This window comes from Natrix helvetica (assembly GCF_964273705.1).
Source record: "Natrix helvetica genome assembly, chromosome: 6".
Lineage (NCBI taxonomy): Eukaryota > Metazoa > Chordata > Lepidosauria > Squamata > Natricidae > Natrix > Natrix helvetica.
In genome coordinates this window covers 61,594,715-61,614,160 of record NC_138553.1, presented here as the reverse complement: position 1 = coordinate 61,614,160, position 19,446 = coordinate 61,594,715, and the positions used below count along the sequence as shown (strand labels likewise).

The 19,446-nt window shown below is 40.2% G+C and overlaps 1 protein-coding gene across 1 annotated transcript in view; it reads right to left on the bottom strand.

Moving 5' to 3' along the window:
- CFTR (CF transmembrane conductance regulator) overlaps window positions 1-19,446 on the bottom strand; it is a 120,285-nt gene that overhangs the window by 43,298 nt on the left and 57,541 nt on the right. Inside the window, exons 12-15 of the mRNA XM_081958605.1 lie at window positions 7,049-7,143; window positions 6,579-6,665; window positions 661-1,357; window positions 25-153 (exon numbers count right to left, since the gene is read on the bottom strand). Of these exons, the coding sequence (XP_081814731.1) occupies window positions 25-153; window positions 661-1,357; window positions 6,579-6,665; window positions 7,049-7,143 (1,008 nt within the window). The remainder of the gene's footprint in view (window positions 1-24; window positions 154-660; window positions 1,358-6,578; window positions 6,666-7,048; window positions 7,144-19,446) is intronic.

Sequence of the window (19,446 nt, the reverse complement as noted above, 5' to 3'; positions counted from 1 at the left end):
AATTTATTATTATAATACTCTTACCTCAATTAAAAAAACAAAAAAACAAAAAAATAATACAAAAATCATTTTTTTGTGGATGCATATATATCTGAAGTATGTATTCCATGAAGTGACTGCACTCATGGTGTCTGAATCATCAAAGAAACATTCCTGGCAAAATAATGGAGAATACAATTAGACTGTTCTATATAATTTCTTATTTGTACTCTATTGGTTTCATCAGTATAAGCCTAGATGCTATTGCTATTGGTTTTCATGAGAACTCATATTAATGAAATATACTTACAATTTCAGTTTCCAGCTTTCTTTTAGACAATAATGTGCTTAAGAATGTTATTTTTACCCTCTTATTCATTCATATTCACAGCTCTTTAAAAGAGAGTGGAATACTTCCCTTTGAGGTTTCTCCTGATGTATTCTTATTGAAACAGAATTCCTATTCAGGATCAATTACTTTAAAAATGAAAGTACACTTCCAAATGCAATTTCCCCTAATGTACCCTTTTTTGTACATGTTTCCTTAATAAATGTATCAGAATATTAAACTAAAAGCTAATGATTCTTTGAATTAGAAATATTATCTTGCAATACCAAGCTGGGTATTCAAGAAACAGGGCCATATACAACCATTTAGCTACAATAACTTGGAATATATACCTTTAAATCACCTTCATTAAGTTCTTCAGTTATTTCTACCAGACTGCCCCGAGACAAACGCCTTGCATAGATGTCTGCTTCAGAAGGTCGTTGGATGACTGATATGCTGCCTTTTTTGTAAATGCTTTGATTTGGATGAATTGATGTTCTGGTCATTAAATTAAGTACAGATTGTCTTCTCTGCCCTACGAATGTGGGTCCTGAATTTAATACATTGCTGAGAGGCAGAATTGCCTCCCCTTGTTCAGCCTCTGGCACTAAAGACAACCTTCTTTCTACTGCTTCTCCGAGACCTTCTTTCCTACCATTGACCTGCAGTGATGGTTTTCGCATGAGAGAAAACTTGCGGCTAGAATTTAGTGCATTAATTACAGAGGTCTTCCTTTTCTCAGTAAAATCTGATGTTTGTTTAAAAGATGTTTTTTTCATGTCATTTCGTGAAGCCATGCCATCATTATCAATAGAGAGACGCCGCAGTGTTTCAGTAAGAATGGAGTTTCTTCTTTCTGCACTATAGTGCTCAAATCCCATCAGCTCAGAACTGAAGTTGGGTTGCTGACTCTGAAGTTCAGAAAATGTTCCATAGAAATAACAGCATCCTCCATGGAGAATCAATATCTTGTCTGCTTTCTTTAAGTGTTCCAACTTTGAAGTGACAAGAATTCTAGTTTTATTCACAATAAGCTTGCAAACGCAACTTCAGAAAAAGAAAGAAAAATGCAGATATGAAGTTAGGTACTACATATTGATGACTTTATCATATGAGTGCTTTCTAATTCAAGAAAGGTATCCTACATTAATTTAGATGGCAATAAAATTAGAGGATTGAAAAAGAACATTTTTTTCTAGGGAAATCATAATTGTGCTGGATATCTGACTATGGGTAATCCTCAAATTACAACTGTTCATTCAGCTATCATTCAAAGATATAATGGAACTGAAAAAAGTCACTTACAACCAATTCTTGCACTTAAAACTGTTGCAGCATTCCCATGGGGATGTGATGAAACAGTGGGCAATTGGCAACCTGCACATATTTATTATATTTGTGGTGTCCTGAGGTTATGTGATTGGCATTTACGAGCTTCTGACAAGTAGTCAATGGAGGAAGCTGGTTTACATAATAATTGCATGATTCACTTAACAGCTGCAGTGATTTCTTAACAACGTTGCCAAAAATGTTCATAAAATTGGGCATGGCTTACTTAACATTTGTCTTGGTTAGCAACAGAAATTCTGGTCCCAATTGTGGCCATAAGCTGAAGAGTACTTGTAATATAATTCCCAATCCTACATTGCATTTTCCATTAAAGAATTCCTACATTGCATTTCCCATTAAAGAGTGGCTCTTTAGGTAGACATTATTTTAATCCTCCAGTGATTAAAGTACTGCCTATAAACTGAGCAATCATGAGTTCTAGTTTCACTTTAGGCATAAAAGCCATCTGGATGACTTTGGGCCAATTACTCCCCTTCAGCCCAAGCCAACTCCCAAGGTTGTTATTGTGGGGAAAGTATGATGAGGAAGGAGTATGTTTGCCACTTATAATCATTTATAAAAATAATAAAAGCAGGATAAAAATCAAATAAATAAATAAATCCATCCATCCTCGTGTTCCTTGATTTTCAGTGTCTTTTTAATAAAGTCAACCACAGTATCCTACATTGGCTGTGAGGATTGAGAATTGGGAAAATCCTTTTATGGTGATTCTCTTCATGTTTAATAACTACATGAAAGCACTGAATGGGGTCACCCACCATTTTATATTTTGGTATCAGCATGAATATGATACCCAATTGTATCTTTCAAGCCTAATCTATGCAGTTCTGGATGTGGGAGGAAATGTCTCATGGATCAACTAGACCATTCAGAAGCTTCCATTGGTCCAGAATGTACTGGCACAGGTAATCTGGGCATCTCTTCATGCAGCTATGTGACATCTCCACTTTGCAAGCTGTACTGATTTCTAGTATACTTCCAGGTATGATTCGAGGTCCTGGTTGTTGCTACAAAGTCTAAACTTCCATAAGGCTAGGTTACTTGAGGGACTGCCTATCTCCCATGTTTTCTGTATGGACCAAAAGACTTTGCATACTCCAGGTATTCCCCCCATTTTCCGAGATCCATGTGGTAGTATTACTGAAGGCCTTAAAGACTTGACTATTTCCTCAGGTCTTGGATTGTGGAATGTGTTTTGTAGATGTTTTAGTGTGGTGTCCATGTGTAGATCATCTTGTGTTGCATTTGTATTTTAAGTTTTTTTCAGTTTTGCTATATTGTGAATCACTCAGACTTATTTGGTAATCAGGTGGAGCTTAAGTCAAGTAAATGTATGAATGAACAAATAAATATATTTATTGCATTTTTTTGAGTTTTCCTAAATATAGTCTTCTGCAGACTTCAAGTGATTAGAAAAATGAAGAAACAATGCACCAATGGCAGGGAGAGGGGAAAGGGGGGGGGGGATGAAGGAAGGAAGGAAGGAAAAAATAGGCAAAAATTAACAGTAAAAAAATAGCAAGTTTCAAACTAAACTTTCTGCATGTCAGGAAAGTTTTACAATATTATATTGGTCAGAAAGAGAAAATGAACCTGGTAATCACATTCATGATGGGTAGAGGATGAAGTCAGGATAATGGCATCCATTTCTGCTCTCCAAAAATGATTGTTGGCCTATTCTGGACATGAGTCAAGCTAGCTATGAGGATAAGCCTTTTATAGCTCTATTTCCTTTTCTATTCTGGTTCTTCAAGAGAAGGAGTGTGATGGAGTTCTTTACCTGGATAGCACAGTAGTATGAACCAAATGACTAGCAACAACTGGCAGCCAGACTACATTGAAGAATTGGCAGTTAACAACAGTTGGCAGCCAGACATCTTTGTAGAACTTCCAGCTCTCTAAATACATGGCAACGGATAAACAAAATAGGCCTAACAGGATATATTGAGGCTGGTTTCCAGTGAGGCTTAAAAACCACAGCTGTGTTCATCGACCTAACTTCAGTTTACAATATCGTGTGGAAGATGTGGGGTCTTGTCTCTACCCCTCAGTGTGACTGTGGTGCTCCTCACCACAGTCACATTACCACATTGTGTCCAATACATAATCTGGTAGTGTACCACATTATGTATCCATATATGTGTCCGAATGTCCATCAAGTGCTTACACTGGAGATAACTCCGGTCCCCAAAGGCGACGGACATTGCTGTCCACTGCTCGTTTCCCCGGTGGGCTCCTTTTAGGAGCACAGGCGATCTTGGAGGGACCACCTGCCGTAGGGCGGCTTGCTGGAACCCCCAGAATTGGCGGCAGCCACAGGGGGTTTCCAGCTTCGCCTCAGGAGCCGGGCAATGTGGGGGGTGCATAGCACAGCTGTGTGCCTTCACCGAATGGATTCTGGAAGGAAATAATCAATTAGAAGTTGCAGCAGAAGTGCTGGAGGTGAGAAGTTTGCTCCAATCTCTTTTAACACCATTTAATTGATGAGCAACAGCTTTTTGCAAGTTGTGGATTCAATCTATTTGAAGTTGCAAGATTGGAGGGGTTATTTGTTCAACCCCTTCGGATAAAGCGGCATTTGGACTATCTCTCAATCTTGGAATGGAGTTGAAGAGTAAAATGTTGAATTACTCACTTGTACTAACTATGTGAGAAAGATTTACATCACAATTGCAAGAGGTGATTCCTGAGTTGTTTTAAAAGCTTTATGGAAACTTTGGATGATTTGCTCCCTGGTTCCCTGTGAAAGGGGGAGCCAAGATGGCCTGCTTCCGTCTTCTTCTTCGCTCTTATAAATGAAACTAGCCTTTTGAAACTACCTTTGACGAAATTTCTGGCTTTATATTATTATTACCCTCCGAAGGTCTCCTGGAGCCTCTCCTATTATGTGGTCTTTCTGGATTTGGATTATTTGATTTTCTTCTTTTGGCTTGGAACTGTGATTGAGGATTAACTTTCACTTCTGGGTTTGTCTGCCTCCACGGTCTCACCAAGCTGCACATTCCACAGACGCCATTTCTTTTGTATAAGACTTACATTCATCTCTGAACTTAACAAATGGGGTCCAGAAAACCACCTCCTGGCAAGGCAGCCTCGGCGCCCACTTCCTCTACATCCAACCCAACAACTCAACAGAAAAAAATGTCATCATTTTTACAACAAGAAGGAACTGGAGAGAGTTCAAAGGACTTATTTGTTACCCAAATGTTCCAGGCTCCTATGAAGGGACAAAATGAATTGAAAAAAGAAGTGGCAGATTTTAAAGAACAGCTCAGAGATGTACAGCAGCAAACAACAGAAAATAAACAGAGAATTGGTGTGCTGGAGGAAGGCGAGGTTGGGCTGAGGGAGGAGGTGAAGGCAATTCAGAAGGGGAATAGAAATTGGAAAATTTCATGGTAAAAATGGAACTTGAAAGAATGTCCCTTTTTCTCAGATTCCAGAATCTACCGGAGACAGAAGATGAAGATCTTAAGGATACTATGTGTACAATCTTAGCAGAATATATTAAGAGAGATAAAGAACAGTTGCGGTGGGATATGGACTTGGTTTACAGGATCAATTCAGAATATGCCAGAACACATAATGTTCCAAGGGAAGTACACGTTAAATTTCTTAGGAAGACCACGAGGGATGAGGTTTTAGGGGCCCAAAGGGGGGGACCACTAAAATATAAAGATAAAGAAATTGCCATTCTTAAACAAATTCCGAAAAAAATAAGAGATAAGAGGAGGAAGTATTCCTCCTTATCAAAGAAATTATATAACAAAGGAGTTTGGTTTAGATGGTTATTGCCAGAAGGAATGTTTATCTTCTGGGAGGGAAATAGAATTAGAATCAATATGGTTGTGGAGGCAGAGGCCTTCATGAAAAAACATAGTGCCCTCCTAGAGGACGAAATCATAAGAGGTAGTGGAAAAGGTGACAATACACAAGATATGAGGGAGGGAGGGGCTGTGGCTCCGCCAGGGGACAGGGCGGAGGGAGCAATATTGAAAAGACACAGGTTACAAAAATAAATGTATTTGAAATATTATTGTAATTGTTGATATATTAGAAAGTGGCAAAAGAGATGATTGAACATATGGTTGATACAATGTATAACAAGATGCTGTTTCTGCTTATCTTTTATCTTTTGTTTTTTTTTCTCTGTAAAAGTTGTGAGATTTGGAGAGATTTCTACCTTTAGCACAATGTAGCTGCCAAAAATTTTTGTACATCCACCTATCCTTTCCTATAAATGTTTAAAAACCAATACAATTAAAAAAAAGTGCTTACACTGGCCCAATGTCTGATTTTTTTCAACACAGACCACCCTGTCCTTGAATGTCTGGATGGACTGGACATTAACATTTGAACTACTATAAATCCATGTATTTGCCATACGCTAAATAAATAAATCTTCAAGAGAAAAGTACTCCAAATGGGTTTTTTATCTGCTATGGCTCTTACGTTTGTAAGTGATCAACAAAAGAAGTGATTATATACCAGTAGGTTTATAAAGAGGATTAATAGATCTTCAATTATCTTTTTCAGGCCCAGTTACACAAGCATTTGTAAAGGATGGTGATTATCTGAATAAATCTGATAATGCTAAATTACAAAGGAAGTTCAACAAGCAGAAAATGTTATCATGCTTAATGGACTGACTAATGTGCACAGGTTAATATAAAACATAAATATTCAGATTGGAATAATGAATTGAAAATGAATACAAGGACTTATAAGAATTGGAGCAGTTGTTTGCTTTTATTCATAGGCCCTTAAATAATTTTAACAAGTACAAATTTCCGAAACTGATTTTTTCTATTAGATGTTTTTACTGGATGCAACACTGCTCTCCATAAATCATTTGCTATCTCCTTGTAGAATATCATTTTATCTAGTAGTTAGCCAAATATATAAAAACATATCCTACCTTTCAAATATTTCTTTCTCTGTTAACATGTCTAAATAACCAAAAGGAGAATCCAAGAGATACAAATCAGCATCCTTATACACTGCCCTAAATAGATGAGAAAGAAATTTAGTTAGCTTTCATTAAGATATATGCTAAAACCTAAATACTGTTTTGATTAATTATTTTGCTTTAATTAGAATCTTGAATTATTGTTATATGAGATAAAATATATTTAACCAAAGCAAATTATTTCATTCAATTAAACAAGAAATTGGCAGTTATAAAACTTTAAAATACAGGAATTATGTAATATTAAATTTTAATTTTATATATCCATTCATCAAAAGTAAGTTCCATTAAACTAAATGGTACAATATTCTGATTTTACAAATCAAAATATTTAACATGTATGTAAGGTTACTTCCCGTTAAGAATAAGTAAAATGTAATTCTATTTATTAAAACCCACATACAATTATTTCCACTCACCTAGCTAAAGAAATTCTGGCTCGTTGACCTCCACTGAGAGTTATTCCACCTTCTCCTAAAACTGTGTCATCTTTCTCTGCAAACTTTGAAATATCCTGTTGAAATATTGTATAAAGATCTTAATTTTCCATTTTCAGAGCAACATTACTTTTCAACATACAGCATCTTAGGTAAAAAAACCAAAATGATAAGTTTTCATAACAATGCTCTTGTTTTAGGCTAAGAAGATGTATAGCAAACCCCGTACAATCACAGCAATGTTATTATCTAATTGGGTAATAAAACATTTGCATGCAAAAACCAAGCTTGGAAAACACCAAGGACTCTACAGTTCAGTTCTTTTTTTTTAAAAACAACGTTTTATTGGTTTTTTAAAAAAATTTTACAAGGAAAAAGGTAGTGGGTAGATACAAATTTTGACGGTTGCAATGTGCGGTAGGTGTCCCCTCCCTCCATACTCAAGGTATACATTTGCAAAAAAATTCATTACTAAATAGTTACATATAGTCAGCATGTAAATTCAATTAATAAATTCGGTCAACTTATGTCAAACAAGTTTTCTTGTTCATTTTTGTGATCTGAGTTTTCTCAATGTCGCCCCATCTCCCCCCGCTGGCAGAGCTCCAGCCCCTCCCGTGTCCTGTGTATCTGGTGTAGGGTCATCTGGTTTTTCTAAGAGTGTTTTGTTTTTGTCCATAAAGGCCTGTGCCTCTATGGGTGTATTAATTCTAACTCTTGTGTCCTCCCAGAATACTAACATACCTTCAGGCATCTGCCATCTAAACCACACCCCCTTCTGGTATAGTTTCTTCGCTAACTGCGAATAACTTTTTCTTTTTTCCCTTACTTTCTTGGGGATCTGTTTTAGAATGGTTATATGCCTGTCCTGATATTTCAATTCTTGCCCCCTTTGTGCACTCAGAATCTCATCTCTTGTACTTTTTCTGAGAAATTTAATGTGTACCTCCCTGGGTACATTATGTTGTTCTAGCATATGCTGAGTTAACTCTATAGACCAGGTCTATTTCCCACCCCATCTGTTGTTTCTCTCTGTGAATGTATTCAGCCAAAATACTTGTCATAATGTCCCTTATGTCTTCATCATCTGCTTCCACCACATTTTGAAATCTAAGATAAAAGGACATTCTCTCAAATTCTTTTTTCATCTGCTGGGTATCAAGATCTTTGTTTCCCTTCTGCATCACCTCCATCCCCTCCCTTATCTCAGCCATCCCACCCTCCAAAAGATCCAGTCTCTGTGAGTTTTTATTAATTTGGGCCTCCACAGTTCAGTTCTGAGTTACACATATTTTCTTCTTTTGAAAATATTTTTTTCACATGACTGAGCAAGAGCCAATGATTATAATAATAATAAAATACCTCAGAGTAAAACTCATAGATAAAGGTAAAGGTTCCCCTCGCACATATGTGCTAGTTGTTCCTGACTCTAGGGGGTGGTGCTCATCTCTGTTTCAAAGCCAAAGAGCCAGCGCTGTCCGAAAATGTCTCTTTGGTCATGTGGCCGGCATGACTAAACGCCGAAGGTACACAGAGTGCTGCTACCTTCCCACCAAAGGTGGTTCCTATTTTTCTACTTGCATTTTTACATGCTATTGAACTGCTAGGTTGGCAAAGCTGGGACAAGTAACAGGAGCTTACTCCATTATGCGACACTAGGGATTCGAACTGCCAAACTGCCGACCTTTCTGATCAACAAGCTCAGCGTCTTAGCCACTGAGCTACCGCATCCCATAGACCTTAATAAAATGTCATAAATAACTCATAAATAAAAACTATAGAAGACCAAAATAAAATGAAGTAACTCATTTTTAAATTATTATACACAGGTTTCAGGTTAATGTAGGTTATAATAGGCTAAATGACATAGGGCTTCTAATGAAATAATGACAATTGTAAGGCAATCATTACATGAAAATGTATGCTCAAACTTTTTTCCAAAAACATGTAGCATAAAATTTGTTTTGTTTATAGATACAACATAGCAACAAAACATTATTTTGTTAGCAATTGTAAATCTGAACATTATCAGTACAGTGAATTCATTGTTATTTATTTCATTTTGTCAACATTCACATCACTTCAAATTTGCATTAGCCATTAATAGATTACTTGTATTTAAATTTTAGCTAATGGGACTCAACATAATATTTCACCCTTGAACTTTTTTGAATAGGATAATACTCCAGCCCTATTTATGGAACCATCTGGGACCTGCTAATTCCTTCCTTTCATTACAATAACAACTTGTTTTTAAACTTTGTTTTCCTGCAATTCAACAATTTCTAAACCAGAGAAAAAGCAGTTCTGTTCTCCCACAATGCTTAGTTTATTAAGTAGGCTTCACGTGATACTTGACAGATATTCTTGGCAGTATGCTGGTGTATAATAGCTAATGATCACTCCTAGGCACATTCTGTTTGACACTTTCATGGAATCCCAAGGGGCTGATGAATCAGAAACTGCCTTTGAAAAAGTCTTGGACTTCTTCCCTGGAACTAATGACATAGGTGAATGACTTTTCCTTTAATTACATTTTCTACTGATTTGTGATATTTCCTGGATTCTTTTTGTTTTCTATCTGGCATTACATTGATAACATTTAATATTCATTTAGTGACAAAGTCAGTAATTTCACATGAGGTTCTTTAAAAACAGGCTTTGTTCTTAAGAGCCTGGTTTTAATTAAACTCTAGAAATATGTTCCCTCTGAAGTTCTGCTACATTGCCTCATAGTGACCGTTTGTGGGAGTTGTAGGATGATGGCAGCGGTGAGGTCAGAACTGTTCCAAAAGGGATGAATGAACAACAACGAGAATATATGGCAATGTATTTCCAGCAGGGTCATTCAAGGCATGAAGTTTATCTCAGTTGCCCAGTTGCCCAACTAAAAGGGTAGGCACTTATAGCAGGCAGAGTTGATAAAAGAAGCTACTAAAGCTGGGTGATCATTTTAATAACATTAAAGGCATCATTTCATACTGTGTAGGAGAAGGCAATCATAACTCACTAAGATGGAGGGGCAAGATAGGTGGACTCAACTATAGCAGTGATACTTGCATTGTTGGAAAACCTGAAGGCTCAGCTTAGGGAATGATATATATGATGACTAAAAGTTAATACAAGCTTGCTAGTACATAATCAATGAATCAAATCTGTCAATTAAGAATAGATAGATAGATAGATAGATAGATAGATAGATAGAAGATAGATAGATAGATAGATAGATAGATAGATAGATAGATAGATAGATATTGATAAACTGAACAAGCCTGATTATTATTGATTTAGTCCAAGTCGTTTCATTTTCAATAAAACAAGCCAACAGTTACTATATTTTTTTCTTTCCACATTCCCATATCTGATTTTTGTAATCTGTGTAATGAAAAAATCAGCACCTGAATTTCAATACTTAAAGACTCACTGAGTACACAGTTAAACATTGTTGTTTATCAACTGCTAAAGATTCCCAAACCACAATGTATGTTTACCAAAGGTGTGTGAGTAGAGGTTTCAACATGACTTTAGTGCTGATCTTAACACTAACACTCTTGCATAACATAAATTAGAGTCATAAATTCTATTTCAAAGAACTGCAATTTAAGTCTGTTATATACTAACAAGACAATGTTATTCAGTTAAACAATTTATTATGGCATTTTGTCATCTGAAATATTTACCTATAATAGTATAATTACTTTGCAAAACTAATATACATTCTGGATTACCCAAAAGTATGGTTGCTCACACAGCTAAGTTTATAACAGCCTTCCTGTACCAGGAAAAGCATATTTTACCGGTAATTCAGAATTTTGCTTTTTACAATGGCCAACCAAAAGCCCTGAGATGCTTGTAGGAACATGATGGAGATATAGACCCATTCCCAACATTACATTACAACTGATTGAAGGGATGTTGTCTTTAATACAGAGCTAACATTAACTCTTAAGAACAAGTAGTCTTGATAGATCTGAAATTGCTTTATACATTCCCTTTGAATGGATTAATATATTCACACTGCACGTAGATTTTTGTCTTATACTAGTGTTTTCATGTTTATCAAAAATAAATCTTAACATAAATGGAAAATAATCCTAATAATCTGTAGAGTAACAAGCTGGAATATCCCATTGTGATAATTCTATTGGGATCAAATATTATATGTTATTTAATAGAATTATGCACACATTAAGTTAAAAAATCAAACTATAATTACTAACCAATCAATATATTTTATAAAATAATATTTGAAGTTAACAGATACATCCCTCAGGATTGAACTGGGGTATCAATGAAATTGGTAAATAAATACTGTAAACCATAAAACAGTGTACAAGCTACATACATAAGTTAGCAACATGAAAAAATGCAAGATAACACTGTAAGGAATTTAATACTCAATTCAATCTGGAAATGATAAAGGGAAAGCTAGTATGAAAATTCTAGGCAATGAATAAAGAATTTTTTTTAAATATTGACAGTCTATAGATTAATATTAAATTTAGGGCTCCAGAGCCACATGCCCAAATTGGCTACAGGAAAAATAGAAAGGTGTGGACAAAGGGAATTAGAGAAGGAGAAAGGGAATTTGCTGTATGACTGTATTCATGACAAAACAATTTTTCAGCATATTTTCTCACAGCAATTTAAACACAGCTTAGACTTTTTTGTAGTCTAGTTTAAGCTTTAAAAAAACACAATCCATATTCAAGAAGCTTTACTCATTAAAAATACAGCATCAAAATCACAAAACTACAAGAGTAGTTCCTAACCATTTGAAAATGTGTAACTACAAGCTTCAAAACTTTTCCTGTGCAAAGCTCAAAAGTTTGCAATTGCTGTAAAACTTCAGTTAGCCCATTAAGAGTATTAACCCTTGTTTACTAGTCATAGATGTATTTTTAACAATTCATATTCATAGTAAGCACAGCTGTTGTTTTTATTAGATATCTGTATTAGAATAGAAATATGTCCTGATTATGAAAACCCTTCATATGGAAGCAACCACTATTTCTTGGGTTTAGTCGATAAATTAAAGTTCAGACACAAAGAGGTAACTTAGAAGTTTAATTTAATTTAATTTAATTAGCACTTCTAGACCGCCCCCTCTCCCAAAAGGGACTCGGGGCGGTGTACAGTCCATATCAAAAACATCATACATAAAAACAATTAAAATTATTAGATGGATAAATACATAAATATATAAATAAGAGGAGGATAAAATAGACAGAACTGTAATTGCTAAATAAATAATTTAAAATATACAAAATTTAAAACCCCAGTGTCCTATAAAATTAAGTCCCCTAAAAAAACAGTAGGAAATATATATGCCAGGAGGTGACGTTAAGAATTATGCCAGGCCAGCCAGTCGGAACAGGTGTGTCTTCAGTTTCTGCCGGAAGGAGCGGAAGTCAGTGGTGGTTCTAATGTCGGGGGGGAGGTCATTCCAGAGGGTTGGGTCCATCACAGAGAAGGCCCTACTCCTTGGTGTCGCCCGTTGGCATTGCCTAATGGACGGCACCAGGAGAAGCCCCTCCCTGTGAGAGCGAATTGGCCGCAGGGATGTGTGTGGGAGGATGCGATCCCGCAGGTAACTAGGCCCTATGCCATGGAGCGCTTTAAAGATGGTGGTCAAAACCTTGAAACGCACCCGAAAGACCACAGGTAGCCAGTGCAGCTCGCGCAGGAGCGGTGTTACGTGGGAGTACCTAGTACTCCCCATGACTGCCCGCGCGGCTGTGTTCTGGACTAGCTGCAGTCTTCGTGCGCGCCCCAAGGGAAGCCCCATGTAGAGAGCATTACAGTAGTCCAGGCGAGACGTCACCAGTGCATGAGTGACCGTGCGTAGGGCATCCCGGTCCAGAAGGGGGCGCAATTGGCGCACCAGGCGAACCTGGTGGAACGCCCCCCTAGCCACGGCTGCCACATGGTCATCCATTGACAGCCGGGCATCTAGGGGGACGTCCAAATTGCGCGCCCGTTCCACAGGGGGCAGTTGTTCGCCCCCTATGGCCAGCGTTGGAGTCAGCTGACTGAACCGAGGTGCCGGTAGCCACAGCCACTCAGTCTTGGAGGGGTTGAGTTTGAGTCTGTTGTCCCCCATCCAGACCCCGACGGCTTCCAAACACCGGGACATCACTTCGACAGCCTCGCTGGGGTGATTTGGGGTTGAAACGTACAGCTGAGTATCATCAGCGTACAGATGGTATTCAACCCCAAAACCACGGATGATCTCCCCCAGCGGCTTCACATATGTGCTGAACAGGAGGGGCGAGAGGACCGACCCCTGTGGCACCCCACAAGTGAGTGACCTCAGGGTCGACCTCTGCCCCCCTGTCAACACACATTGCGACCGGTCGGAGAGGTAGGAGCCGAACCACCGTAAAACGGTGCCTCCGACTCCCATCCCCTCCAGCCGGCGCAATAGGATACCATGGTCGATGGTATCAAAAGCCGCTGAGAGGTCTAATAGGACCAGGATAGAGGAACAACCTCTATCTCTGGCCCTCCAGAGATCATCAACCAGCGCGACCAAGGCTGTCTCTGTGCTGTGCCCGGGTCGGAAGCCGGACTGGCGTGGGTCTAGATATTCGGATTCGTCAAGGTGTCGTGGAAATTGCTGTGCCACCACATTCTCAACAACCTTCACTAAAAAGGGAAGGTTGGAGACTGGACGATAATTAGCCAGCTCCATTGGATCCAGTGAAGGCCTCTTGAGCAAGGGCCTCACCACCGCCTCTTTCAAGGCAGTTGGTAAGAAGCCCTCACCCAATGAGGCGTTCACCAGGCCCAGAAGCCAGCCTCGTGTCACCTCCCAGGATGCCAGTACCAGCCAGGAGGGACACGGGTCCATTGAACATGTGGTGGGTCGCAGCCGTCCATGCAACCTGTCCAAATCCTCGGGGGCAACAGAGTCAAACTCCTCCCAGAATGGTCTCACAAGACTCACTGTTGACAGCTCGTCCGGCCCACTGGAGGGGGCCCATCCGCTCCGGATCTGAGCGACTTTGTCCTGCAGATATTCCCCAAACTCCTCTGCTCTACCCTGCAAGGGTGCCCCCCGCGTCCCCTGTGACAGGAGAGAGCGGGTCACCCTAAACAGCGCAGCAGGGCGGTTATCCGCGGACGCAATAAGAACGGCACAATGTCTACGTTTGGCCGCTCTCAATGCCACAAGGTAGGTCCGTAAATAGGCTCTTACCTGTGTTCGATCAGACTCGGAGCGTGAGGATCTCCACCTGCTCTCTAGACGTCTCCTATGGCGCTTCATCACCCTTAGCTCCTCGGTATACCAAGGAGCTCGGGTGGATCGCTGCCGCAGGAGAGGTCGCAAAGGCGCAACCCGGTCCAAGGCCCCAGCCACCGCCGTATTCCAGGCGGCCACTAGGTTCTCCGACCGAGCGCGGGTCAGGGCTACAGGTAGTGGCCCAAGTTCCGTCTGGAACCTATCCGGTTCCATCAGGTGCTTGGGGCGGTAACAGCTTGGACAGGCTGGCTCCGCCTCCTCGCGGTGGGGGGTAGCGGCAGGGAAGTCGAGCCGGAGACATGAGTGATCTGACCATGACAGGGGAGTAATAACTAAGTCCCCTATTCCCAGATCACTCGTCCACTGTTCAGATACAAAAATAAGGTCCAGTGTGTGACCGTCCTCGTGTGTGGGGCCCTGAATTAATTGGGTCAGGCCCATGGCTGTCATGGAAGCCATGAACTCCCGAGCCACCTCAGATGCTGCTCCCGTCGATGGCAGGTTGAAGTCCCCCATGACCAAGAGCCTGGGGATCTCAACCGCCGTCTCTGAGATCAGCTCGAGGAGCTCGGGCAGGGCCGCTGATGTATAGCGAGGAGCCAAGTATACAATCAGCAGGCCCAACTGCCTCCCTGGGCCCCATTTCACACCTAGGGATTCACAACCGGGTATCTGAGGAACAGTGAACTCTCTCGGTTCCAGACCATCCCGTATAACTACCGCCACCCCACCACCCTTACCCAGGGCCCGAGGCTGATGGAATGCACGGAAACCCGGTGGGCACATTTCCACGAAGGGTAAACCACCCTCGTGGCCCAACCAGGTCTCCGTTATCCCTGCAAGGTCCAGCTCCCCCTCAGAGATCAACTCGCTAATGAGGGGGGCCTTGTTGGTTACGGACCTTGCATTGCAAAGCATCAGCCGCAGGCCCTGGCTCTGTAGTTCCTGACCACCTAGGCTGCGGGGGTTGGTACAAACGACCGGGCGTAGCCAGCAGCCACGGTCTCCCAACCGACCTTGTGATCTTCTCTTGTCCTCGCATCCCCCCCTCCCCGCGACCGATGTAATAAAACAACCCTCTACCGGAATAATTTGTTCCCTCTCCCCCCCCACCCCGCTCACTTCCCTCCTGGACTCACCTGTTCGACTGGCGCTGGCTTCCCTCCCGGCCTGGTTAACCCACCCCCCCTCCCTGGAACCCCCTAAAAACAATGTAAAACATTTGACTAAAAATCCCCTCAGCTTCCGTTTCTTCCACCTCTCGGGGTTCACAAACCCGTCATCAAGGCAGGCCCTTGTAAGAGCCAAGGGCCATACCTGCGAGAGAGGGGCCTCCCGCAGGCGGAGCAGGTCTAACCTTGAATAAATTGATAGAATATTAAAGCCCAATTGGGTAAGGGTGCTGGTGGTAAAAGTCAATAGCCGGAGGGCTAAGGTCTTAATGGGGAGCTGGAGGCTTTAGTATCCAGATAGTACTTGGAAAGAAGGCGGGGGGGAAATGTTCAAATATTCCCAAATAGTGGAGCAAGGCAGAGATGTCATAAAAATGGGAGACAGTCTAAGGTGGTTGAGGATAGATATAATTATAGATGTGGGATCCTTAGTGGGTGGGGGGGCATTCTGGGCCCAGCTGTTTTTAATCTAGGCAGTCAGTCAGGCCCATCCATAGCCCTGAAACGGGCCTCCAGTGGCCTCTGAAGTTCTAGGCCATCCCCAGCCGTTGTTTTAATTCTTCTCCTCACTTCTGGTTCCCCAACACATTCATCTTGGTCCCCTATCCGGCGCCTCAGTGATCATTGCAATTTGGGTAAAGCTCTCAAAAATTATAGGAAGATTCTCCAGGTTCCCGGGAGCATGGGAGCAGCCAGGCTACGGCCAAATGTCATAGAGGAGTCCCTGGCTGCGGCTCTTTCCACACCTCCGACGCTGCAGCCATCTCCCTTTGCCGTTCCCGACTGCCTCCCTGATCTGCTCACCTCTCCGGTGCCTCCAGTGCCTCGTTGTCTTCTCTGGTGTCGTAGGGTGGCTCTGGTACCTCCGGTGCCACCTTGTTCTCTCTGGTGCCGTTCTCTTGCTTTTTCCCATTTTTTTTCCCATTTTTTCGCAACGCAGTTTAAACTTCGCGCCTTCGCGCCGCTGCGCGCGCCGCCACCATTACCTCACGGCTTCCTCCTCAGCCGCTTACAACCGCTCCGCTCCTTTCACTCTCCGATCTTCTCCGACCAACCCTGGTGGGCTAAAACGAGCCCAAAGCAAGCCAGGGTGGTCGGGCTACCCAATTCTCGGCCCTCCGATGACATGAGGGCCGGCTGCAACCTCCTACCCAGTCGGGACGCTCCATGGTAAGCTTAGGAGCTTAGGAAGGCGACCGCCATCGCCGGAAGCTCCTCCTCCTAGTAAGGCCAACTGGATTGATTGTGAGTTAGGATTGATTGTGAGTAAGGCCAACTAGATTGATTGTGAGTTAGGAAAAATTCTATTCTATTCTATTCTATTCTTCTATCTACTCTATTCTACTCTACTCCACTCTGTTCCATTCCATTCATCTTGGATGGGTAACTGTCATTCTGTTTTCTGTCTACGTGTTAACTGAAATTCATCCCACTTGGAATATTTGGATACTTTTATTATATTCTCATTAGAACCTATGTTAATTTAAGTCCTAAGGTTTAAATGTTTATTCATGTTGTCCTTCCTTTTTTCTACTTCCAGAAACACTTTAAGATGAGTTCGCAAAAAGAAAGCACCCCTTTAAGAAGATGTTGGATAGCCATTTGTCTGAAACAGTATAGGGTTTCCTGCCTAGGCAAGGTCCCTTCCAACTCTGCTATTGTATTGTATTGTATCCAAATAAAACCTATTTCACAAAATAATAAGGTGATTCATAGTTAAACAGCACACACCTTTAAGTTTTCCCAATTCTAGCTCAAAGTATTTTTGTACTGAAACCTATATACCACATTTCTTACGCACAAAATCAAAAACTAATAAAGTACTCCACCCTCTAAAATATGCTTTCATTCCACATTACAGAATGAACATTTTCTCCTGATATCTCAGACCTAGAAAGTTATGTAAACTATTTTCTTCTGCTTTCATAAGTGCATAATTGCATTTGATAAAATGCGGTACCTGACACATCTGTAATTGCTCCAGAGAAATTTGATGATAAATTTATCAGGAACAGATTGCACACCAGTCAACCTTTCAATGAATAAATGCCTTAATCCAAAATGCCAAATAACTGAGGTATGAATGGAGGAGAAATTACATGACCACTCACTTGACAATATATAACATGAATGACATTCAAAAACAGGATATTTCCAGAACACATTTAAATATGACAACACTATCTTGCAGGTGTAATACATGAGCAAAAAAGGAGATGGGATAGTGCTGGATATCACACTGTAAACATTTTGAACTGGTATTTCCAATTCCCAAAATATACAGCAGCTAATCTGATTTTCTACATGTATGGCTTTATGTGGATTATCAGATGACATCAGAACTATAAGATGTCCAAATTGTACAGCACTATAAATGAGTTTTGTATTTATTTATTAATAAAATTTATATGGTTGGTAAACTCAACCATAGTGACTCTGGACGGCTTACAGAAATAAATCCCAATACAAAAGCCAATAAACTCCCACCGTTCCTGGCCCAACTATTAAACCAGCCCCATGATTGGCTCCATATCACCATGGGATCCCCAGGTTCACTGACAAAACTATGTTTTCAGGGGCTTTTGAAAGATGTCAAAGTGAGGGCCATTTATTTTTGCACGATGTTCCATAGGAAGAGTGCTACCGCAAAGAAGGCGCTTTTTGACTCCACCAGATGGAGCTCCTTAAGAGTGGGGACTTGAAACATAGCATGCCTCTGCATTCTGGTTGATATAACTGTGAAAAGATAATAATTGATCTCAGGCCATGTAGAGCTTTAAAGCTTTAAAGCAGGGCTGTCAAACTCCCAGCCCATGGGCCAGATGCGTCACTTGCTGGCCACGCACACACCCAGTTTAGCGAAGGGGAAAAAGTCCTGATACATTATGTTATGTCACCATGATGACATGAGTTTGACACCCCTGCTTTAAAGCCAACACCTTGAATTGGATCCAGAAGGAAATCAGCAGCCAATGTAGCCTCTGTAGAAGAGGTAACAGATGTGCAAATCTAGATTTTCACAAAATTGAGCCACCACATTTTGAGCCAATTGGAGTTTCTGGATACTTTCAAGGCCAGCTCCATATAGGGTATATTGCAGTAATCAAAATTGGTGGTGACTAAGGCATGGATTACTTGTAAGCAGGATTATTAGTCCAGGAAAGGACATAACTGATGCACAATCCACAGTTGCTCAGAGACCTTCTAGCCATGACCACCACATGTTTCTACAATTAGCATTGTAGTGATACATGAATCAGGCTCTGTCTTTGAACCTTTGATTTAACATATTGAAGTTTTTTAATACTTTTCTTTGCGGACCGTATTCAGCAACCAAGTGGCATGCATTTGACTTTGTGAAATCGTTTACTTATCACTTTTGGTAGCAGGATCACAAAGCAGAATGCCTGACAATAAGGTTTATTCATGAAACCGTAATATTTTAGTATACTATAAAACACAACCAATCAATTCTTCTTCAGGTATGCATATTAATTTCTTACAGAATATCATATAATAGCTCAGAGTAATATTTCTTGATACTACTTCTTTCAGATCATACTTTTAATTAGCTATACTTAAATATAACTATATATTTCTAAAAATGGGGTGTTTGTTTTTTTAAAGTAACTTTAACTGTAAGTTCATTGTAATTTAGAAATATTCATTTCTTTATTTAGAAATATTTAGTCTACTTCTGAGTAGATTGTTCTATGATCTTAATACACATTGCTCCATTTATAAGATCAGTATAAGAAATAAAATGGCCTTTGTTCAACAAAAAATATATAGCTACAACAATGAAGTGAATGTATGGGGTTCATATAGCCTTATTCTAATTTATAGACATGTTTTAATTATTTAAATGTTACACTGTATTCCCTATAATGTGCTACAATTAATTTTAATTATATTTTGTCTTCAAATAATTTTTTTATAATCATGAAGAAAATGTAGAAGAT